This window comes from Heterodontus francisci, chromosome 32, assembly GCF_036365525.1.
Source record: "Heterodontus francisci isolate sHetFra1 chromosome 32, sHetFra1.hap1, whole genome shotgun sequence".
Taxonomy (NCBI): domain Eukaryota; kingdom Metazoa; phylum Chordata; class Chondrichthyes; order Heterodontiformes; family Heterodontidae; genus Heterodontus; species Heterodontus francisci.
Genome location: NC_090402.1, coordinates 54,199,187 through 54,211,855, shown reverse-complemented (window position 1 = coordinate 54,211,855; position 12,669 = coordinate 54,199,187). Strand labels below are relative to the sequence as shown.

General features: G+C 37.7%; 1 protein-coding gene across 1 annotated transcript in view; it reads left to right on the top strand.

The window, feature by feature from the left end:
* Positions 1-10,914, top strand: part of LOC137347483 (coiled-coil domain-containing protein 183-like) — a 44,685-nt gene extending 33,771 nt beyond the window's left edge. Inside the window, exons 8-10 of the mRNA XM_068011928.1 lie at positions 8,585-8,676; positions 10,530-10,600; positions 10,809-10,914. Coding sequence (XP_067868029.1) covers positions 8,585-8,676; positions 10,530-10,600; positions 10,809-10,914 — 269 coding nt within the window. The remainder of the gene's footprint in view (positions 1-8,584; positions 8,677-10,529; positions 10,601-10,808) is intronic.
* The last annotated feature ends 1,755 nt before the right edge of the window (positions 10,915-12,669 follow it).

Sequence of the window (12,669 nt, the reverse complement as noted above, 5' to 3'; positions counted from 1 at the left end):
TTTGGAATTATATTAAAAACTGGGTAATAGGGGTTTGGAATTATATTAAAAACTGGGTAATAGGGGTTTGGAATTGTATTAAAAACTGGGTAATAGGGATTTGGAATTATATTAAAAACTGGGTAATAGGGGTTTGGAATTATATTAAAAACTGGGTAATAGGGGTTTGGAATTGTATTAAAAACTGGGTAATAGGGGTTTGGAATTGTATTAAAAACTGGATAATAGGGGTTTGGAATTGTATTAAAAACTGGGAAATAGGGATTTGGAATTGTATTAAAAACTGGGTAATAGGGGTTTGGAATTATATTAAAAACTGGGTAATAGGGGTTTGGAATTATATTAAAAACTGGGTAATAGGGGTTTGGAATTGTATTAAAAACTGGGTAATAGGGATTTGGAATTGTATTAAAAACTGGGTAATAGGGGTTTGGAATTATATTAAAAACTGGGTAATAGGGGTTTGGAATTGTATTAAAAACTGGGTAATAGGGATTTGGAATTGTATTAAAAACTGGGTAATAGGGGTTTGGAATTGTATTAAAAACTGGGTAATAGGGGTTTGGAATTGTATTAAAAACTGGGTAATAGGGGTTTGGAATTATATTAAAAACTGGGTAATAGGGATTTGGAATTGTATTAAAAACTGGGTAATAGGGGTTTGGAATTGTATTAAAAACTGGGTAATAGGGGTTTGGAATTGTATTAAAAACTGGGTAATAGGGGTTTGGAATTGTATTAAAAACTGGGTAATAGGGGTTTGGAATTGTATTAAAAACTGGGTAATAGGGATTTGGAATTGTATTAAAGACTGGATAATAGGGGTTTGGAATTGTATTAAAAACTGGGTAATAGGGATTTGGAATTGTATTAAAAACTGGGTAATAGGGGTTTGGAATTATATTAAAAACTGGGTAATAGGGGTTTGGAATTATATTAAAAACTGGGTAATAGGGATTTGGAATTGTATTAAAAACTGGGTAATAGGGGTTTGGAATTATATTAAAAACTGGGTAATAGGGGTTTGGAATTATATTAAAAACTGGGTAATAGGGATTTGGAATTGTATTAAAAACTGGGTAATAGGGGTTTGGAATTATATTAAAAACTGGGTAATAGGGGTTTGGAATTATATTAAAAACTGGGTAATAGGGATTTGGAATTGTATTAAAAACTGGGTAATAGGGGTTTGGAATTGTATTAAAAACTGGGTAATAGGGGTTTGGAATTGTATTAAAAACTGGGTAATAGGGGTTTGGAATTGTATTAAAAACTGGGTAATAGGGATTTGGAATTGTATTAAAAAACTGGGTAATAGGGTTTGGAATTGTATTAAAAACTGGTAATAGGGGTTTGGAATTGTATTAAAAACTGGGTAATAGGGGTTTGGAATTGTATTAAAAACTGGGTAATAGGGGTTTGGAATTGTATTAAAAACTGGGTAATAGGGGTTTGGAATTGCATTAAAAACTGGGTAATAGGGGTTTGGAATTGCATTAAAAACTGGGTAATAGGGATTTGGAATTGTATTAAAAACTGGGTAATAGGGATTTGGAATTGTATTAAAAACTGGGTAATAGGGATTTGGAATTGTATTAAAAACTGGGCAATAGGGGTTTGGAATTGTATTAAAAACTGGGTAATAGGGGTTTGGAATTGTATTAAAAACTGGGTAATAGGGGTTTGGAATTGTATTAAAAACTGGGTAATAGGGGTTTGGAATTGTATTAAAAACTGGGTAATAGGGGTTTGGAATTGTATTAAAAACTGGGTAATAGGGGTTTGGAATTGTATTAAAAACTGGGTAATAGGGGTTTGGAATTGTATTAAAAACTGGGTAATAGGGGTTTGGAATTGTATTAAAAACTGGGCAATAGGGGTTTGGAATTGTATTAAAAACTGGGTAATAGGGGTTTGGAATTGTATTAAAAACTGGGTAATAGGGGTTTGGAATTGTATTAAAAACTGGGTAATAGGGGTTTGGAATTGTATTAAAAACTGGGTAATAGGGGTTTGGAATTGTATTAAAAACTGGGTAATAGGGGTTTGGAATTGCATTAAAAACTGGGTAATAGGGGTTTGGAATTGCATTAAAAACTGGGTAATAGGGATTTGGAATTGTATTAAAAACTGGGTAATAGGGATTTGGAATTGTATTAAAAACTGGGTAATAGGGATTTGGAATTGTATTAAAAACTGGGTAATAGGGATTTGGAATTGTATTAAAAACTGGGTAATAGGGGTTTGGAATTGTATTAAAAACTGGGTAATAGGGGTTTGGAATTGTATTAAAAACTGGGTAATAGGGGTTTGGAATTGTATTAAAAACTGGGTAATAGGGGTTTGGAATTGTATTAAAAACTGGGTAATAGGGGTTTGGAATTGTATTAAAAACTGGGTAATAGGGGTTTGGAATTGTATTAAAAACTGGATAATAGGGGTTTGGAATTGTATTAAAAACTGGGTAATAGGGGTTTGGAATTGTATTAAAAACTGGGTAATAGGGGTTTGGAATTGCATTAAAAACTGGGTAATAGGGGTTTGGAATTGCATTAAAAACTGGGTAATAGGGGTTTGGAATTGTATTAAAAACTGGGTAATAGGGGTTTGGAATTGTATTAAAAACTGGGTAATAGGGGTTTGGAATTGTATTAAAAACTGGGTAATAGGGATTTGGAATTGTACTGAAGACTGGATAATAGGGGTTTGGAATTGTATTAAAAACTGGGTAATAGGGGTTTGGAATTGTATTAAAAACTGGGTAATAGGGGTTTGGAATTGTATTAAAAACTGGATAATAGGGGTTTGGAATTGTATTAAAAACTGGGTAATAGGGGTTTGGAATTGTATTAAAAACTGGGTAATAGGGGTTTGGAATTGCATTAAAAACTGGGTAATAGGGGTTTGGAATTGTATTAAAAACTGGATAATAGGGGTTTGGAATTGTATTAAAAACTGGGTAATAGGGGTTTGGAATTGTATTAAAAACTGGGTAATAGGGGTTTGGAATTGTATTAAAAACTGGGTAATAGGGGTTTGGAATTGTATTAAAAACTGGGTAATAGGGGTTTGGAATTGTATTAAAAACTGGGTAATAGGGGTTTGGAATTGTATTAAAAACTGGGTAATAGGGATTTGGAATTGTACTGAAGACTGGATAATAGGGGTTTGGAATTGTATTAAAAACTGGGTAATAGGGATTTGGAATTGTATTAAAAACTGGGTAATAGGGGTTTGGAATTGTATTAAAAACTGGGTAATAGGGATTTGGAATTGTACTGAAGACTGGATAATAGGGGTTTGGAATTGTATTAAAAACTGGGTAATAGGGGTTTGGAATTGTATTAAAAACTGGGTAATAGGGATTTGGAATTGTACTGAAGACTGGATAATAGGGGTTTGGAATTGTATTAAAAACTGGGTAATAGGGGTTTGGAATTGCATTAAAAACTGGGTAATAGGGGTTTGGAATTGTACTGAAGACTGGATAATAGGGGTTTGGAATTGTATTAAAAACTGGGTAATAGGGGTTTGGAATTGTATTAAAAACTGGGTAATAGGGGTTTGGAATTGTATTAAAAACTGGGTAATAGGGGTTTGGAATTGTACTGAAGACTGGATAATAGGGGTTTGGAATTGTATTAAAAACTGGGTAATAGGGGTTTGGAATTGTATTAAAAACTGGGTAATAGGGGTTTGGAATTGTATTAAAAACTGGGTAATAGGGGTTTGGAATTGTATTAAAAACTGGGTAATAGGGGTTTGGAATTGTATTAAAAACTGGGTAATAGGGATTTGGAATTGTACTGAAGACTGGATAATAGGGGTTTGGAATTGTATTAAAAACTGGGTAATAGGGGTTTGGAATTGTATTAAAAACTGGGTAATAGGGGTTTGGAATTGCATTAAAAACTGGGTAATAGGGATTTGGAATTGTATTAAAAACTGGGTAATAGGGGTTTGGAATTGCATTAAAAACTGGGTAATAGGGATTTGGAATTGTATTAAAAACTGGGTAATAGGGGTATGGAATTGTATTAAAAACTGGGTAATAGGGGTTTGGAATTGCATTAAAAACTGGGTAATAGGGGTATGGAATTGTATTAAAAACTGGGTAATAGGGGTTTGGAATTGCATTAAAAACTGGGTAATAGGGGTTTGGAATTGTATTAAAAACTGGGTAATAGGGATTTGGAATTGTACTGAAGACTGGATAATAGGGGTTTGGAATTGTATTAAAAACTGGGTAATAGGGGTTTGGAATTGTATTAAAAACTGGGTAATAGGGGTTTGGAATTGTATTAAAAACTGGGTAATAGGGGTTTGGAATTGCATTAAAAACTGGGTAATAGGGGTTTGGAATTGTATTAAAAACTGGGTAATAGGGGTTTGGAATTGTATTAAAAACTGGGTAATAGGGATTTGGAATTGTACTGAAGACTGGATAATAGGGGTTTGGAATTGTATTAAAAACTGGGTAATAGGGGTTTGGAATTGTATTAAAAACTGGGTAATAGGGATTTGGAATTGTATTAAAAACTGGGTAATAGGGGTTTGGAATTGTATTAAAAACTGGGTAATAGGGGTTTGGAATTGTATTAAAAACTGGGTAATAGGGGTTTGGAATTGCATTAAAAACTGGGTAATCGGGGTTTGGAATTGTATTAAAAACTGGTAATAGGGATTTGGAATTGTACTGAAGACTGGATAATAGGGGTTTGGAATTGTATTAAAAACTGGGTAATAGGGATTTGGAATTGTATTAAAAACTGGGTAATAGGGGTTTGGAATTGTATTAAAAACTGGGTAATAGGGATTTGGAATTGTATTAAAAACTGGGTAATAGGGATTTGGAATTGTACTGAAGACTGGATAATAGGGGTTTGGAATTGTATTAAAAACTGGGTAATAGGGGTTTGGAATTGTATTAAAAACTGGGTAATAGGGATTTGGAATTGTATTAAAAACTGGGTAATAGGGATTTGGAATTGTATTAAAAACTGGGTAATAGGGGTTTGGAATTGTATTAAAAACTGGTAATAGGGATTTGGAATTGTATTAAAAACTGGGTAATAGGGGTTTGGAATTGTATTAAAAACTGGGTAATAGGGATTTGAATTGTATTAAAAACTGGGTAATAGGGATTTGGAATTGTATTAAAAACTGGGTAATAGGGGTTTGGAATTGTATTAAAAACTGGGTAATAGGGATTTGGAATTGTACTGAAGACTGGATAATAGGGGTTTGGAATTGTATTAAAAACTGGGTAATAGGGGTTTGGAATTGTATTAAAAACTGGGTAATAGGGATTTGGAATTGTATTAAAAACTGGGTAATAGGGATTTGGAATTGTATTAAAAACTGGGTAATAGGGGTTTGGAATTGTATTAAAAACTGGGTAATAGGGGTTTGGAATTGTATTAAAAACTGGGTAATAGGGGTTTGGAATTGTATTAAAAACTGGGTAATAGGGATTTGGAATTGTATTAAAAACTGGGTAATAGGGATTTGGAATTGTATTAAAAACTGGGTAATAGGGGTTTGGAATTGTATTAAAAACTGGGTAATAGGGATTTGGAATTGTATTAAAAACTGGGTAATAGGGATTTGGAATTGTATTAAAAACTGGGTAATAGGGGTTTGGAATTGTATTAAAAACTGGGTAATAGGGATTTGGAATTGTACTGAAGACTGGATAATAGGGGTTTGGAATTGTATTAAAAACTGGGTAATAGGGGTTTGGAATTGTATTAAAAACTGGGTAATAGGGATTTGGAATTGTATTAAAAACTGGGTAATAGGGATTTGGAATTGTATTAAAAACTGGGTAATAGGGGTTTGGAATTGTATTAAAAACTGGGTAATAGGGGTTTGGAATTGTATTAAAAACTGGGTAATAGGGATTTGGAATTGTATTAAAAACTGGGTAATAGGGATTTGGAATTGTACTGAAGACTGGATAATAGGGGTTTGGAATTGTATTAAAAACTGGGTAATAGGGATTTGGAATTGTATTAAAAACTGGGTAATAGGGGTTTGGAATTGTATTAAAAACTGGGTAATAGGGATTTGGAATTGTATTAAAAACTGGGTAATAGGGATTTGGAATTGTATTAAAAACTGGGTAATAGGGATTTGGAATTGTATTAAAAACTGGGTAATAGGGGTTTGGAATTGGATTAAAAACTGGGTAATAGGGATTTGGAATTGTATTAAAAACTGGGTAATAGGGGTTTGGAATTGGATTAAAAACTGGGTAATAGGGGTTTGGAATTGTATTAAAAACTGGGTAATAGGGGTTTGGAATTGTATTAAAAACTGGGTAATAGGGATTTGGAATTATATTAAAAACTGGGTAATAGGGATTTGGAATTGTATTAAAAACTGGGTAATAGGGGTTTGGAATTGTATTAAAAACTGGGTAATAGGGGTTTGGAATTGTATTAAAAACTGGGTAATAGGGATTTGGAATTATATTAAAAACTGGGTAATAGGGATTTGGAATTGTATTAAAAACTGGGTAATAGGGGTTTGGAATTGTATTAAAAACTGGGTAATAGGGATTTGGAATTGTATTAAAAACTGGGTAATAGGGATTTGGAATTGTATTAAAAACTGGGTAATAGGGATTTGGAATTGTATTAAAAACTGGGTAATAGGGATTTGGAATTGTATTAAAAACTGGGTAATAGGGGTTTGGAATTGGATTAAAAACTGGGTAATAGGGGTTTGGAATTGGATTAAAAACTGGGTAATAGGGGTTTGGAATTGTATTAAAAACTGGTAATAGGGATTTGGAATTGTATTAAAAACTGGGTAATAGGGATTTGGAATTGTATTAAAAACTGGGTAATAGGGGTTTGGAATTGTATTAAAAACTGGGTAATAGGGATTTGGAATTGTATTAAAAACTGGGTAATAGGGATTTGGAATTGTATTAAAAACTGGGTAATAGGGGTTTGGAATTGTATTAAAAACTGGGTAATAGGGGTTTGGAATTGTATTAAAAACTGGGTAATAGGGTTTGGAATTGTATTAAAAACTGGGTAATAGGGGTTTGGAATTGTATTAAAAACTGGGTAATAGGGTTTGGAATTGTATTAAAAACTGGGTAATAGGGGTTTGGAATTGTATTAAAAACTGGGTAATAGGGATTTGGAATTGTATTAAAAACTGGGTAATAGGGATTTGGAATTGTATTAAAAACTGGGTAATAGGGGTTTGGAATTGTATTAAAAACTGGGTAATAGGGGTTTGGAATTGTATTAAAAACTGGGTAATAGGGTTTGGAATTGTATTAAAAACTGGGTAATAGGGATTTGGAATTGTATTAAAAACTGGGTAATAGGGATTTGGAATTGTATTAAAAACTGGGTAATAGGGATTTGGAATTGTATTAAAAACTGGGTAATAGGGGTTTGGAATTGTATTAAAAACTGGGTAATAGGGTTTGGAATTGTATTAAAAACTGGGTAATAGGGATTTGGAATTGTATTAAAAACTGGGTAATAGGGATTTGGAATTGTATTAAAAACTGGGTAATAGGGATTTGGAATTGTATTAAAAACTGGGTAATAGGGGTTTGGAATTGTATTAAAAACTGGGTAATGGAGATTTGGAATTGTATTAAAGACTGGATAATAGGGGTTTGAAGATGACTGAATGCTGGGCGTTTGGGGTTTGTAATTAGATTAAATAATGATTAACTTAACTAAGGTATTATGTGTGAAATAATATATTTCCTTCAGTCACCATGAGGGACACTTCCCTCTCCCTCTCCTGCCCTTGCTGCTACGTCTCCTTCAGCATGATTCACCATTTGCAAGGAGTCAGGCCACCCTGCCAGAAATGTTCCTGCCCTCCCTTGAGATATTGGAAAGATGGCTGAATTGATGAGCATGTGGATTGAGGGTCACCACTACCAGTGGGACCATGAGTTGCACGCTCATGATGTCAAGGGTCAGGTTTTCCAGTGCGTATTAATAGTTCCAGACTCTGTGTTCCCTTGTACTGTCAGCTCCTTGGCTGCAGGCATGGATACATTGGTGCAGTATCAGTGCAGTAGTGAGATGGTTAATGGGCCAAACCATAACTTCATTTATATAGCACATTTCATGATTTCAGGACATCCCAGAGCGCTTTCCTACTAATGAAATAATTTTGAAGCGTAGTCACTTGTCGTGTAGGAAATGCAGCCGTTAGTATGTGCACAGCAAACTCCCACAAACTGCAAAGTGGTAATGACCAGGTCATCTCAACATGTGACACCAATCAGCAGCTTTGTGGACAGACAGCAGGAAATGTGGGGGAGTTATAAAGTGCACTGAGCTAAATACACCAGCTCTTCCTGTAGGACATCAGAATTTTAGTCCCCAGGTCATTTCAGAACAGACACCATCTGTCCACTTCAGTAAGAATAGCATAAAATGGATGTGTGGGAAGAATCCATAGACAGGGTCAGCACTGAAAATAGATCCTTCCTCCGTGTAATCATTTCCAGCATAAAGTAACTTATTTCTTCAGTTTCACCTGGCCATGTATCCTACTGTCACTGTTATCATTGGTTTGTTTCTACATTGCACAGATTATATATCCCGGGCACATTCTGGGCCTGAAAATACGGTTGTCAGTGAAATCAACAAACTAAAGGAACTAATGACCTGCTCAAAGCTTCAGGTAAATAATCCTGTGCCTGGTACAGGCAGATAAATCCACTCCTATGTGTCACATATACATAGCAAACCTGGACTGCAAAGGTCAGCTGGAGTTAGAAATGTACCTTGACTGCTCTGGTCAGGTTGTTAATCTCCTTCCCGCACTGTAATGCATTACAAGGTGTTGGCAATCACTGCCAGAGTCCCCTCACTCCACAAAGTGTTTCCAATATTCATTCAGAGCCTCTGGCCTTCTCACTCCACAAAGTGTTTCCAACATTCATTCAGGGCCTCTGGCCTTGAACCAAACTGACCATCCCTCCTGTGGCATATTGTAAGTCTGGCTCCTTTAAGTTTGCTGCTTGTTTGTTCAATCTGACTGTTTTCCTGTGAAGTATGTTATTAGAGTTTTTTTTCCAAAAAACTAAAAGGTCTGTGTGCCTTTAAGACTGAGGAGAAAAAAAGGACTTCCTGTGCATTGAGTGTTGGCATTTGGTGTTTGCAGAGTACAGGCTGTAAATTTGTATCCAAGCAACCAGAAACTTTTACAACGATCTTATGACTCCTGTGAAAAACTGTTAGTTGCAGTTCTGCAGTGAAACAGTACACAGAGAGCTGTGAGCAGTGGCTGGAACTGAGAGTTGTTGATCGACCAGAGGAAAAGGCTTATTCTCTCTGAAAATAAGCTCTGTATTTGAAGGGAAAAAGTGCTACATTTAAGCTGAGGTTTTGACCTGCCTGAAAAGAGACGAAGAGACCCAGAGAAAAGGGGAATTGTTACCCTCTGTGGAGAAAGACTTTCGGAGAAAAGAAGCCTCTGTTTCGGGGGTGTGGCAAGTTGCTGATGCCTCGCTTCAAGGATTCCTGCCTGAAGAGTGAGTTCTGTAATTGTTGTGCTCTGTGGAGAAGGCTCTTTTGCTAAGAGTAAGTCCTCGTGTAGAGGGAGGTTTACTCTGTATCTAATCCTTACGATGAGACTGCTACTTTAAAATTTAAATAGCCCTGTCGCTGAAAACTGTTGCTAAAAGATCTGTGTGGTGTCTGCTGCAGACGAACTACCTTGATCACTTACCCACCATAGACTGTTCATTAATTTCACCCGGAGAGCCATCGAGTGGCATCTGACTATTCGACTTTGGGACACCTCTCAGGAAAATACAACCAAACGTTACAACCTTGTTATTTATTTATTCCTAAAAATACTCTTGTAAAGTCATTTTTTCCCAGTTAACCGTTGGTAATTTAATGTATGTGTGTGCATGAGGGCTAGGAAGATTAGGAGTTATAAAGCCTTTTCATACATATAGATCCATCTCATTACTGTTTAAAATTTGATTTATTAATAAATAGTTAATTTTGTTGTTGTTTAAAGAAACCAAGTTTGGCGTGCTTTATTCTGGGGATAAATAAAGTGAATAATTTGGATTTTTCCGGTAGGTGGGAAACTTTACTCATATGCTGTGACCTGTGGAGTAGTGGGACTGCGTTAGCAGTGCATTACTCCCACCTTGGTCGAAACAAGTAGCAGTAGGTTTTACTTGCGGCTCCTGCACCAAGTGTCTACATCTCATCCAGGTATTTTTCTGCACCAACTTGACCTGTCCTCCCTGAAGCTTCTGCATAGCTCTGCATATTTAAACAGGCAACTGAGGGCAGGGTCAGAAACAAGGGGCAGAATTTTAACTGTCAAGGGGAGGAGGCTTGGTGCGAGTGCAAAGTTAAATCCTGGAATAGTGGCAGCAGGTCTGGAACCTGACATAATTCTGCGCATTTCTGGGTTTCACCTGGGCAGGTTTGCAGGCAGGTGGAGAACCCCCATGCAGCTGTTGGGAAAGTCATTAAAGTCTGCAAACAGGTCTTTAACTTTGAATTTAGCACTGCAATTTGGCACTATCAGACAACGCGCAGGTTCGCCGAGCTCTCTGCATCTCGCCAGCATCACTGAGGTGAGTGCACGGCCGTGAGTTATTGTTTAATGAAATTGATGTGCTGGGAAACTTCAGGGAGTGACAAAGCCTGTGGCACAGTAAAAGGTTTATGCTTGCAGGATTAGTTCTGAAAGCTTGAAGTAACTGCTATGAGGGTCAATTTCAACTTTTTGGTAGTACTGCCTTGGAGTTTACTCACAGTCATTTCAACTTCCTTGCACTGCAGCATGGCAGCAACCTATGTTCCTGGACTTCTGATAAGGAGCAGCCACACTAGGAATAACAGAAATACCTACAGCACCAAGGCTAGCAACATCACCAACAGCAGCTGACTTCACCGCGGCCACATGCTGCCTCACGTGTCAGAGGAGATAGACAGGGAGCTACAGCTCGAAGAAGGTGATACCCCAGCACAGGGTCTATAGACAGAGGAAGAGCTTCCTCAACATGACAGAGTAATAGTGTCTCAGAAGGCTTAGGCTTTCGCAGCTGGTTATTGTAGATATTTGCAACCTCCTGCAACAAGAGGACTGTGGCCTTCAAGGTTACCACAGCCCTGAATTTCTTCATCTCTGGCTCCTTCCAGAGATCTGTTGGTGACATCTGCAGGATTTCTCAATCTGCTGTCCATAAGTGCACCACCCAGGTCACCGAATCTTTGTTTTCCAAGGCCGCCAATTGTGTGAACTTTGCCATGGTTGAGGCCAGTCAAACACTGAAGTAGGCTGTCGGCTTTGCTGCAGTGACTGGGTTTCGGTAAGTGTAGGGAGTCATTGTATACAAGCATGTGGCAAACAAGGTGCCCTCAGATCAGTAAGGTGTCTTCATTAATCGCAAGGGATTCCACTCCCTCAATGTCCAGCTACGATGTGACCATTGGAAGGTAGCGCATGTCTGCACCAGATATCCAGGGAGCTGCCGTGACTTATTCATTCTGCAGTAATCACATCTCCTGCAGGTTTTCTTTCCTCCACACAGCCTCAGCAGCTGGCTTCTGGGAGACCCAGGGTTACCCTCTTAAGACCTGGCTGCCGACTCCTGTTAGGAAGCCTACGAGTGAAACAGGAGTGAGATACAACAGGAGCTGCATCGTCACCAGAGCAATAATATAACAAGCGAGTGTGTTGCTCAAGATGCACTTCAGGTGCCTGACCAGATCTGGAGGCGCCCTTCAGTATGTCCATTAAAGGTCTCCAGAATGGTTTTGGTTTGCTGCTTCCGTCACAACATTGCACTGAAGAGTGGAGTGCAGCTGCAGCAAAAGGAAGGTGAGGTTTAAAGGGGATCAAAGGGGTAAATTTTTCACACAAAGAATAATGGGTATCTGGAATGACCTGCCAGAGGAGGTGGTGGAGGCAGGAACAGTAGCAACATTTAAGAGGCATCTGGACAGGTACTTGAATGAGCAAGGCATAGAGGGATATGGAATTAATGCAGGCAGGTGGGATTAGTATAGATAGGCATTATGGTCGGCATGGACGCGGTGGGCCGAAGGGCCTGTTTCTATGCTGTACGACTCTATGGCTCTATAACAGCCGGCATCCGAGGAGGAGGAGCCAGATGTAGCCATGGTGCCTGCAGCCAGAGAAGCCTGCGGACTCATCCAAGCATGATTCACTTAATCTGTGTACGTCAAACCATTTTAGAATTCCATCAGAAACCCCATGCCCTTCCCTGCACCCCCAACCCCCCCCAGATACACTTCATTGCAACAGTCAACCTGACAACCATCATGTTCACACTCTTTCCTCCTCATAAAAACAAATCATACCATTCACCTGGAGGCTACCATCCAGGATGAATGGGGAATGGAACAAAGTGGAGACCAGGAGAATGAGGAGTTCAAATAAAGTCTTTCATTCTTGAAATAAACGTTAGAATTTACACATCCAAGTGAATCCCCTTGTGCAACTATTAAATCCTTCTCATCCGCTTCAATCCTACATAATCCAACCCTTGTGGCTTTAGCAGAGCTGGAGGCAGGCTGCTCGTTCCCCTGCTCTGACATAGGAAATGCTTGTGACAGATGCTCTCTGGGTTTTGGAGCCTGTGAGGGCCCTGTCAAAAACTTTCCCACCTGCACCTAT